Source organism: Lacerta agilis, chromosome 7, assembly GCF_009819535.1.
Source record: "Lacerta agilis isolate rLacAgi1 chromosome 7, rLacAgi1.pri, whole genome shotgun sequence".
NCBI lineage: Eukaryota > Metazoa > Chordata > Lepidosauria > Squamata > Lacertidae > Lacerta > Lacerta agilis.
This window is the reverse complement of record NC_046318.1, coordinates 55,707,253-55,719,819: the sequence shown is the minus strand read 5'-3', so window position 1 is coordinate 55,719,819 and position 12,567 is coordinate 55,707,253. Positions and strand designations below refer to the sequence as shown.

Here is a 12,567-nt window from a genome sequence, read left to right as displayed (position 1 = left end):
CGTGCCATATTCCCAATTTAATTTTCCCCTGAAGTTGTTAGTTGCTCCATAGAAGTATACACAGAGATGTGATGCTTTATCATGGGGAAAACAGATTCAGTAGAGGGGCAGGTGATTTAAAATGGGAGGCGGGGATGGCACAGGCAAAGGAATTAACCCTCCTTCCCCAGCACTATAGCCCTGGTTGGCCCTGATTGGCCATGGGCAGCTTGAAAGGCAGAAAGCACTGAGTGATCACTCTTAGTCAGAAGATACAGAGGATGTGTTTTCAACACTCCTTTATAGATTAAATGCTATAAATCTATATAGAGCAATTGTATTTAAGCATTGAGTACATGTGGCATAATCCTACAAAGGGTAGCTGTGACTAAAAATCTTATGCATGCTTACTTGGTAATCAGTCCCTAGAAGACCCTAAGCCCTGGAATTTGGCTACTAACTAGCATGTAGAAAATCAAGTTGCATGCATAGGCATAGGACAACAGGAATTTAAATCCCATAGATTTCAATCTGATTTAGTTAAGAAGAACACCTGCTGCATTACATCCTTGGAGATTTTCCTTTATTGTTTTCAAAATGTCAGACATGTAGAAATAAGCTAATGTACCTGAATGAAGCAGTGGTATAAGGCAGACTATGCATTATATCACACAATGTAATACTTTAGGATGAGGGAAAATTTCTACTTTCATTCTCTAGCATTTCACATTTCTGTTTTTCTAAAAGGCTCTCCGACAGTAGAGCTAAATCATCTCTGTGCAAGACCTTGAGGAGGCACTGACAGAGAAGACAGCAGTGGGCTGCATAAATCTAAAGAAGTTATTCTTTTTGTTACCACTGCTGATCTCAGCACAAAGGGGTGCCCATGCTTAGTATTTGCATATTTCAAATATTCAAAATGTCACAAATATTCTCTCAATAGTCCTTATAACACCTCTGAAATCCAGAATTATTATCCCCACAGGGCCTTGTGACTACCACTGTTGTTGCTCCATTTCTAGACATAGAATCATAAAATTATAGAATCATAGAATTGTATGAAAGGGACCCTGAGGGTCATCTAGTCCAACCTCATGCGATGCAGGAATCTCAACTAGATCATACATGACAGATGGCAATCCAGTCTCTGCTTAAAAACCTCCAAGGAAGGAGAGTCTACCACCTCTCATGGGAGTCTGTTCCACTGTTGAACAGCTCTTACTATCAGAAAATTATTCCTGTGGTTTAGTTGTAATCTCCTTTCTTGTAACTTGAATCCATTGGTTTGGGTCTAGAGCAGGAGAAAACAAGCTTGCCCATCTTCTATTCCTGTGAAAGCCCTTTAGCTATCATATCTCATCTTTCCCAGGTTAAACATACCCAATTCCCTCAACCATTCCTTGTAAGGCTTGGTTTCCAGACCCTTAATCATCATGGCTGCCCTCCTCTGCACATGTCTTTACACATATTTACACATATATACAACCTGAGCTTACAGTGGAGGGGCTCACGGCATTAACACTCCAAAAGGTCTTGTTCCTCCATTGGTCACAGCCTTGGACTCCAGCAGAAATCGAGCAAGGCTCTCCTTCAGTTTTGTAGCTGGTCAGAGTAGTCACAAAACTTCTCAGCAAGAAACAGGGCAGCTGAGGTGGTAGACCGTGTGCACTGTAGAGCTGCAGATAGATGAAAAGTCCCCCTACGTGCTGTGGCATGTTAGGCACAAACTATGTACTAAACAAACAAGAGCCTTCTAAACATTGAACAACGTTGGACACGCAGAGTCTTTTAAGGCACTGGATGTTGAGACTTTATGGGGTTGAATCTTCATTGTGTCAGTTTGAGGAAAGCACAACGCAAACAGCAGTGAGGAAAACGAGGAGTCCATGGGAACATGAACCTGCATTCATGAAAGAACTGCTGTACAGCTGCCAAATTATTCCTGCCAAGCAGCCAAAGTGAGGCCTGAGAAGGGAGTACATAGCCAAGAGCTTTACTACTGTGATGAGACTCACACGTAAACCATGGATCTTTCGGAACCACCAGTCATCCATCCATCCCCTTTCCTTTATTGCTTTTTCTTGGTGGTAATGAAGCTTATGTGAAAGAGTCTCAAGGGTTATTGCTGCTCAGTGCCAATAACTATAAATAATGCAGGAGAGTACTTGTGTCCCTGTTTAGCCTCTGTCTGCTTTTATGATGTAATAATTTGAGGGTAAAGGAATATATTGGCTCACCAGTTAAGCTTTTGTCTGACCATTGAGTAAAGTGCAGCTGATGGCCCATAGATAAACATTTGCTTTGCTTCCTGCTGCGGAAGGCTTATGCATACACACAACCTAACCATTGTTGATTTTTCTGAATTCCAGATTAAGGATTATGGATGAATTCCTAAACTATTTATAGTACTGTCCACAAATTAGGAAGCATACCGATGGTTTGAATTGAGTTTGCAGACCATGATTGGTGTTAACCATAGCTATGTTTTATGACTGCGCTGGCCAAACTATGGTTAAAGGCAGTTTGCACTCTCACTATATCTTTCCCCGTGTAGACAGGCTAACAATGTTTATCTGTACTGGTCACAGACTAAATCTGTTTTCTTGCCTTCCAACAGCAAACTCTTTACAGAAATTTGTGACTGAGCCTTCAGCCTGTTGTTTGGGTTGGACTTTTGTGAACAAGCAACACATCCACACAATAATTTAAAATTAACTCCATGCCCTGAAAGAACAGGGCCACTTTTCTTTTCTTTTTTTTTACCCAGTATCAAGCTGCCTCTGCTTGATCAAAGTGGCTGCAAATGTACTTGTTTGCATACACATTTTAGTGAATATGTTTCAGGGTTTTGTTTTGCTATAATCAAAATTTCTTATTTTGCTTGACCAGAATGGAGAGCCAGGTAACGAAATGGAAGACGAAAAAGATGCAAACAAGTCAGAAATCAGTGTAGTATTTGAAATTGCACTGAAGCGCAGCATGCCTGTCAGTTTTGAGGTAAGTTTGACATTCTGTTCTGCTGGATATATAATATCTGGGAACGGGGGAGAGGGAGAAATTCCTTTGCCCTCCCTACAGGCACTTTGTCAAATACAGTGCTACTAAATACATGTTTATTGAACATGCATACAAAAGAGAAAAATAATGGGTTGGAGCCATACTTGCCCTGACCAGAGTTCTGTTCAGAGGAAGTTCACACTGCTGGAAGGGAGGAGGGGGCTATTTTCACTAGCACACACACCCCTTCCAGCTTCCTATGCCTTCCCTCAAAAAATCTACTCTGGAGGGTGGAAGAATGTTTTGGACAGAGAGTTCTGAGAGCTGCAGAGGGATAGAGCCCTTTTGTTCTCAAATACAACCCAAATGGCAAGTAATTTCTATTAATATTAAATTAAATATAATTACCACATTCTATTCCCCCCCCCCAAGAGACGTGGGTGGCGCTGTGGGTTAAACCATAGAGCCTAGGGCTTGCTGATCAAAAGGTCGGTGGTTCGAATCCCCGCGACAGGGTGAGCTCCCATTGTTCAGTCCCAGCTCCTGCCCACCTAGCAGTTCAAAAGCACGTCAAAAGTGCAAGTAGATAAATAGGTACCGCTCCAGCGGGAAGGTGAACGGTGTTTCCGTGCGCTGCTCTGGTTCACCAGAAGCGGCTTAGTCATGCTGGCCACATGATCTGGAAGCTGGAAGCCAGCTCCCTTGGCCAGTAATACAAGATGAGCGCCGCAACCCCAGTTGGACATGACTGGACCTAATGGTCAGGGGTCCCTTTACCTATATCCCCCCCCCAAGCTGCTATTTGCTCCATTCTAGAGAGTCCTTACTGTTAGTTTTTTGTTTCTACTTTTCCTCCTGCAGTACATACACCACTGAGCAGTCAAAATGTGCTTTGAACTCCTCTTAGTTTAAATCTTTATTTACAGACAGTCTGTTTGTTTCCTTTTGTGTGGGGGTAGAGAGATGTTTTTGCCTGGTGCACCATACTTCATTGATGAACTACAGTGTATATATTTTATAGCTACTATTTCTTATTTAAGTAACATTTTCCTAGACATTGCTGTTTTTGTACCTACAAAAACTGTTTGAGGTGGGCATTGGCTGAGGGTTCCATATCCAACTGCAGCACTCTGTTTAATAACAGAGCACCCTGACTAAAATGCTGATTAAATTGGCTCATTCGTTAGAGAGTGAAGGGTGGACGTGGAGGAGCTGGGCCAGATGCACAGATACCTGCTTATTTTATCTTCCTAAGCAATAACCACATCCAATCTTTACCTCTCCACCTTCAGTAGAGAGCTCTGCTGCCATGGTCCTGAAGTCCTGTGACAGGAAGGTAGTGCTCCTGCCATGTGGTTCCCAAGAGGCTCTGGGTGTTTGACCCTTGGCTCAATTGAGAATAATGTTTCATATTGTCAAGCAGACAAGGAACAGGTGCTCTATGAGTTTTTGTTAAAAGTTACTTTTGCCAAGATGTGTGTGGGTATCCAACTAATAGTTTCCATCAGCCTAAGGATCCAGAGAGTTGGAGGAAACCTAGAACAGATTTAGGGGCCTCATGGTGGAAGGAGAAGGGGGAAAGTTCCATTGCACAAGCAGAAATACTTGCTCAGATGGAACAAATATGTTAGATACTGAGAGACATGCCAAGGCTTACTTGGGAGTAGATCCTATGGAGATCAATGGGCTAGATGCAGACTAAGTTGGTTGCATGTAGTAGTACCCATTGGAACCAATGGGTTAATCATTGATTAATTTACCGGTATGTCATGTTGTTTTCGGTGCAACTAACTTACCTATCCTAACTCCACTTACCTGGCAGAAAACCCTATTGAATTAAATAGGATATAGTTCTGAGTAGACAGGGTTGCACTGTTACTCTGGATCCAAACCAATGTGTTTTATTCTGAGTAAGCATTTTTCAGATCATGCAATACATCAGTCTTGTGAATTAAGTCTGCTGAAGTTACTAGGTGATAATAAAAAAATAATAGTAGTAGCCTGTTGTGAGTTGGTGGACAGGGTTAGAGAGATCCATCCCTCCTGCTGCTGTCCACTGCATTTCTGTGCTGGGCACAGATGTAGGTCCCCCCCTTCTCTTGTAGCACACTTGGTTTCTATGCTAGGTATAGGTGAGAGACCAATACACTATCCCTCCTTGCTTGCATGGAATTCCATAAACTCACCTGCATGGAGTTCCTTGTCATCTATGGCTACTTAACTACAAAGCTGTTATCAGTGTCAGATGGGGTACAGAGGGAATAGGGACACAGAATACAACAAGCAAGATGGGAAAGGCAAAAGAAGAAGCAGAGAAACTGTTTCTTTGCAGCAGGATACTCAGCTACAGAAAGACAGACAGACATTGCAGCCTGAAATTACCTGACTTCCTGGCATAGGCAATCCGGTTTTCGGCTCCTCACCCAGACCTGGCAGTTGCTGCAGTTCATTCCTTTGGCCTACATCCTTAGTCATGATGTTGTGCTGCACCACCCTTCTGGCTCTGGCGGGATGGAGCAGGACAGTGGCAAGAGTGGGGAAGCACCAGCAGATGAAGATGCACTTGCATGCACCACTGCCACCACTAATCCGCTGCTTCCGTTGCCACTGCCTTCCACAGCCCATACTGATCCTGGCATGCGCCAGTGCTATCACAGCTGCAAGGGTGGTGCTGTAGTGGTGCCTCACATCACACACCACAGTGAACAGAAATAGGGCCTGCACTCCAGGCAATAACACACCACAAATTCAAATGTATGGTGCTGCTAGGTGTCCTTGGAACAGAGAGGGTAGAAGTCTGTTTGATCCCCACTAACTGAAGATGGAACAGCCTGGCATTCCTACCTATTCGCTTCTTATCCCTTCTCTAGGACATGAGTTACTGCTGCTCTCCTGGGCTCCTACTCTGTCCTTAAGAACACCAGATAAAGCTTTACAAGAGGCTCCCTTGAATATTTTGCTCTCTGCAACATTAGATAGTCTCAAGTTATACCCTCTCTTTAGTACCAGCCTCCTGCGAATTCATGACAAAATTTAGTTGATAACTCAAAGCAGTCACCTCTGAGGTAAAAATCTTGCAAAGAGAAGGTAGCATAATCACTGACAGAATTTAGGTTTAACCCAGACCCTATATTTGGAAACAATGCAGTGACTCATCATTTTGTAATAGGCCACAGGATTTGGTGTTTGTAATAGGATTTTAATTTAGGAATTGCTGGTATTATTTTGTGCCAGGCATGCATTAAAGCTTTCAGATGTCTTTGTTCACATGATAGTTGCAAAGCAGCCCTCATTTTCTTTGGGTTACAAAAACCGCAGACAACATTATATCATTGCACTTCAGTAAGCCAGCAAACAGTTAAAGATATTTTCTGCTTCGTGTAAACAACTTTTTAAGACTTGCACAATATCTGGAGAATGGGTGGGGTGTGCAATGTGACTAGGAGCCAAGTTCTGCCCTCTGATGTCAGCAGCACTGCCTGAGGGCAAAATCTTGCCCTAAATATTTAGCCCAGAGGGATTACAGTGTTGCCTAATCCCATTCACTGTGCTTGATGAAGTGGAGTTAGGGTTTGTTATCTAACATCTTTTAGAAACATTGTAAAACACTTTAATGAGAGATGTGGTATTGGAATAAAACACTTAAAGATCAAAGTTTTATCCTAGTCATATTCTCCAGCTGCCTATTGATGCTGTTCTTCTAAGAACATAAAAGGAGCCCTGCTGGATCAGACTAAAGGTTCAACTAGTCCAGCATCCTGTTTCTCACAGTGGCCAACCACTTGCAGGGCCTGAAGGCAATAGTCCTCCTCTCTTGCTACTCTCCGGCAACTGGTATTCACCATGAAGAAGAAGAAAATTGATTCAATTTTTTACTCCACCCTTCCTCCTGAAGGATCGGGGGGGGGGGGGGCTGCCTCCAATTCTGGAGGCAGATTATAGCCAGCATGACTAATAACCATTGGTAGATCTATCCTCCAATAACTTGCCTAATCTCTTTCTTAAAGTTGTTAGAGCTGGTGGCCACATATTTGAGTTGCCATTCTTGCTGTTTCCAGCTCTCCAGTTAGTCATCATCCATGTGCCACACAGAGACACACAAAAGGGGGAGGAGGGGAACCAGGAGCATGTTTCACAGGTGCTTCAGTAACATAATGCTCAACTTGAAGAGGAAGGTACCATGCACAAGAGATACCAAGAAGCACAGTGTGTGTGGCCCGCAGCTGCTGCTTTGGAATGTGGCACATGCACTGATTTTGCAGGTTTGTATAGGTCTTGAGTCATGACATCAATGCTCACCCTATTCATTGGCTTGGTAACTGTATGAGCATCGTGGTGGAGCCCCTGAAGGAGAAGTAGCATTTACCACCAGGACGGGCACTGAGGAGGGCCATTCCTTTTTGGTGCAAAACAAAACACATGGGACATATGTGCTCTAGTGCCAGAGTGAGACCTCGCATTTGTCAAGGAAAATAAAATTTTAAAATAAGGAAGCATTGTGGAAATGGCAGCTGAGTGGTGTGAAGAAACGGAGGATCTTGTACAATGTTTTTTTAAGGGAGAAGCAAGCATTCATGTGACATGTTTACATATCCAAAAACAAACTCTCTCTCTCTCTCTCTCTCTATATATATATATATTAAAAACCTATTTAAAATAGCACTTGGCCAGATGGGGAAGGTGGTGCGGGGTGGGGAGTGTGTTACTTGTCACCAGTTACGTAACAAGCATTGTCCAGTAGTTCCCCATGGCAATAACACAGCAGGTGATGCACATAGTCAATGGTGCTGGAATGCTTACGAGTAAGCCTTAGTAGCAGTTTCTGGCTGACAACTACATTCAAAGTTCCATTTATCATTGTGAAACGCTGGTAATGTCGACAGATTCCGCACATTTCAAGTTACAGCAGAAGCTTTATTTTACAACTAAATTTAATATTTCCAATGACTGTACTGTGTATATATTCACTTATGCTGTGGCACTGTTACTGCAGCATTCCCTTACCAATTGTGATATTTTGTCATTTATATAGGGGCCTAACACGGTGTGCTACATATCCAGTGGAACAACTCATTCTCTTTACAATGGAGTCTGGAGTAGGGCCTAAAAGCCAGTAAAGTGAGCATACTTAGCTTCTCCTACCGTTTTTCTGTTAGGCACCACGAGGGATGTTTCCCTCTAGACTGAAAATTCTGAGACCAACGTTGCAATTCATACATGCACCCATCTTTGCTGTGAACAGTGGCCAGCACCTTCCCTTTTCTGTACAAAGCAACTAATCAAAATCTAGTTTAATTTTTAATATAGTTTATTTATTTTTTAAATTTCCTATAGATGGAGTTACTGTTCTCAGTGATATGAGTACCCATCCATTTCTGGAAATATATAGTCAAAGTACTTCCCTTTTGTTTGGCTTGTGGCCATTATAAGGAGCAGGGGGCAGACAGCCATGCCCAGCCAGAGGTTACTCGAGTTCTCCATTGCAGCTATTGCTGAAGAGGCAAGTCACATTCTGTACTGCAATAAGTGAAATCTCTTCAGCAGCAGGAGTGGCTTCTTGTGCCATGCACAATTGCTTGTTCCACATATGCATATGGCGTCATGCAACAGGATTTGTACTCTGAACGGTTTTGCAAAAGCAAGGCAAAAATCTCAACATTACCACAATAAATAGATAATACTCAGGGTAGAACTACACATTACCTTGGAAATCTCATGTTTGCTAATATGAGCGGAGAGGCATTTGTAGGGGAGAATCAGTGGAAAGTCCACTGAGTATTTTTATTCTTCGCTGGTCTTTTATTACCATTTCAGAGTCTTTAAAAATGGCCAGGCATGGGTGCTGGACATGCATTGGTTCACCATCAAAAGACAAGTCTCTGAATCCACTCTGTGGCCCTCATAGCTCCCCTTATAACATATCTTTGAACAAATTGTTTTACAATTATAAGTCGCTTTGAGGCAGTTTGTGCAGTAAACAATAGATAAATGCAATAAATAATAACAACAACTCACATGTCCCAACTCGCATCATTTTATTCCATTGAACACACTGACTCTTAGAACTTTGCTTTTATGTTATCTGTTTCACACTCTCTTAGCTGTACATTGTCTTTCCAAACGGTCTGAGAGGATGGTATAAGTAGTAGGTGATAAATTTTTCAGCAACATTTGCATATAACGTCCATGTATTAAAAGCACTTCACAGGCACTATCTAGTTGTAATCCACACAACAGCCCTGTCCATTATGTCAGCAGTATTATCCCCACCATCCCCACCATCCTGCAGACACAGAACTGAGGCCTAATGCCACCTGGAGAATTCATTGGAAGAGGCAAAGTTTGAACCTGGGACTTCCTGATTCACAGTTCAGTCTCTTCATCTCTATGTTGCACTGGCTCTCTCAGTAGAAGTCAGTGGGATTTACTGCCGAATGAGCTTACTGCGATCAGATTCTTATGCAGATTGGATTCTTATAAAAAGTTATAATCTAAGAAAGGGGTTGTTTGGTTGGATTGAAAATCCACAGGGGGTAAAATTTTACTCTCCGACATAATATACATTATCAAGCCTTCTTTAACACACCTGGTTGTTAATTTTCCTATTCCTGCCTGCCGTATTTCCATACAAATAATTATAGTAAGGACAAATTTATGTAATAGAAATGAATCCTGTAATCATTTCATTTGCATGTCCTGTCTTGGCTGATAGGTAATAAAGGAAAGTGGGCCACCGCATATGAAGAGTTTTGTTACCCAAGTGTCAGTGGGAGAATTCTCTGCAGAAGGCGAAGGGAACAGCAAGAAACTGTCAAAGAAGCGAGCCGCAATAGCTGTCCTGCAAGAACTACGGAAACTTCCCCCTCTTCCTGTGATCGAAAAGCCAAAGCTTCATTTTAAAAAACGCCCCAGAACAATGTTAAAGGTAATGATGCATTCAAATAACAGAAGTTGCCAAACTTAATGCTTTCATTTGCCTTTTATGGTTAGCAACGTATGTAGTGCAATTTTTCTTTTGCTCAGGAAGATACACCTGTGGCTTTTTTAAAGTTGAGGATTACTTTTAGTCACTTCCACAGAACATTTTGCTGGTTTGCATATGCATCTCATTCTGGGTCTGACTTCTGCTCACACATGCAGTTCTGGAACTCCATGGATAGAGAGCAGTAATACAGGGAAGGAAAACATCTGGGGAAAAGCATGTGACAAGCAAAGGTTAAGCACCCCATTCCATTCTGCCCCTTCTCCATTACAAACAGCCTTTTGAAAGGCTGCCATGTATCTTACAGTTGGGCCCAGGAAACAGCTATTTCTGTACTAGAATATTTTGCCTTAAATTGAAAATAGTAGTAATGCCAAATACATAATACTATATGATACAATATGGTATTTAATGCTATAACCCCAGACATCATTACTGGGTTTTTAAACATTTGCTTTTCATTTAAGACTAACCTAATAATTGCAAATAGTAATAAAGTGACCTTTTGGTAAGGTAATCATTTGCCTATCCCCCTTTTTATTCACTCTAAATAAAGATAAAGGACAGAACAGAGCTTTGTATTTAAAAGTTAGGTAGCTGTTGTTAATAGGTGTGCTTGCTATAACACATTGATGCTTCTAGCTCTGTTCCTTCCTAAGCGTGTTTGTTTGTGCCACCGGACAGGAGTCCTCATATAAAATCTATCCATCATTTGTTTTTGCTGCCTTTATGATACCCATTTGATGAGTAGCTTTGTTTGTGCTATTTTTGCCTTTATTGTGTTTTTTAAAAGATGTTCCAGTGCTGAGACAAAGTAGTCCAGCTGTATCTAGTTAGATTGTTATGGGCTCATAAAGTTTATAGACAAAGCTGAGCAATACTCCTTGGATCATAGCAAGAGCAAAATGCTCGTTGCAGCCTTGTCATCTGCCTGACACTGCTGCACCAATCTGGCTATGAAAACAGCATTTGAAAAGCTAATTTGGTGGGCTGGACCAGATGCTCGGTGGCAGGCCCAGACCCTGGAACCAAGGTCACCTGTGAACAGCTGCAGAGTGGTAGTGGGGCAGGGTTCAATTTTCAGTAAATTAACAGGTGGAAGAGGTGCTTAATTGTTCTCCTGCCAGCTGCTTTCCCTTCCAAGAATGCCTTGCACCCTACTGCCTTATTATTTATAAATTTCAGCTATAAATTCCTTCCCACGAGGCACCCCAAAGCAATTTACACTATAACATATATAAAGCAGATACACATGCACACACGCACACACACACAGTTAAAACAATTACATGCATAAGAAGGGTTTTTAAAATACAATTATAAACACGAAATCAGTTTGAAACAGCACATACATAAAATCAGTTTGAATCCAAGACAGATACCAGCTTGGACAACGTTTTTTGAAGGTTTGTGGAGAAAGGAACATCTTTAGCAGGCCCCAAAAAGGCTATGGAAAAGGTGCCAAAGTGCTAGCATCTTGGCCCAGTTGCTACTACTATGCTTTTAAACAATTGGGGGTAGAGCCTCAAAAGTACATTCTGGACCTGGAATGATATATTAGGCATTGTTTGGATCTAGGATTCTGTAAGAACAAATTCCTTGAACCCAGTGATCTGTCCATGGTCCTGCAAGGCTTAGATCTGACTCTTGCTCCTGAACTTCAGACCTGTATTGACTGCCTGCTTGCCTACTGGTGTCATCTGCCTGCCCTCCTCCTTGATCCTGGTTCTCACTATCTTCTCAGAGGTTTCCTTGGCTACCTAGCAGCAGGACAGTCTCAGTCTAGGAGAGACCTGCACATTGCTGAGCAATGAGCCAGACAGGCCCAGAGGAGAAGCTCACCACCTTGACACACCCTTCGTCTTCTTGGGGGAGGGATCCAGAGTGAGAGACTAGAAGAGAAAGGGAGCAGTGGTCAGTTCCAGCAACATCACCAGATTAATAAGTCGAGCCTAAGTCACTGCTTTGTTGTTACTTTCTGTAAATAAAAGCTGATTGCATTTCGTGCCTCACGTTCTTCTTGCCCTGTGGATGACCTGTGTGTGCCTGACAGCACCTTGAAACAGGGAGAGGTCTTTCGTGTTACCTAGAATGTGATTTTTTTATTATAATTTTATTAAGATACCAAGGATTGAACCTTAGACCTTCAGCAGGCAAAGCATGTGCCCTCCCTAAAAGGAGAAAAGACTCATGGAACTGCAGGGGAACAATACATGTTTGTGTACTAAATGCTGGGGGAGGGGCAGAAATCCAGGTGATCTTGAGTCAATTATCTTTGATATATATTGATGAAATTTGTCAAAGTTAACTCCTTCACACAGTCTTGGAATTCAAGACTTTGTTTCTGAAGGAGGTGTAAACTTTTCTGTTCAGGATTTTTACATTAGTTAACCAAAGATTGCTCTTAGCAGTGAATCCAAAGAATCAAATTTCCATGGATTGAAAGCTGGTTTTCTTTGCTCGCACTTTAAAATAATCACTACTTAGAAGTTGTGTGATATAACTCTTTGATTCTCAGGAACTCACTGCAGATCCAGGTCCTAGTTGCCTTATAATTATCATGTCCATAAGTACTTGTTGAATGGTAACCAACCCATCCATCAAAACTG

The 12,567-nt window shown here is 42.1% G+C and overlaps 1 protein-coding gene across 4 annotated transcripts in view; it reads left to right on the top strand.

The window, feature by feature from the left end:
• The window catches only part of STAU2 (staufen double-stranded RNA binding protein 2), a 141,509-nt gene that overhangs the window by 28,834 nt on the left and 100,108 nt on the right, over positions 1-12,567 (top strand). For all 4 annotated transcript variants that reach the window (XM_033155426.1, XM_033155430.1, XM_033155428.1 and 1 more), the window contains exons 7-8: positions 2,869-2,976; positions 9,689-9,901. In XM_033155426.1, coding sequence (XP_033011317.1) covers positions 2,869-2,976; positions 9,689-9,901 — 321 coding nt within the window. The remainder of the gene's footprint in view (positions 1-2,868; positions 2,977-9,688; positions 9,902-12,567) is intronic.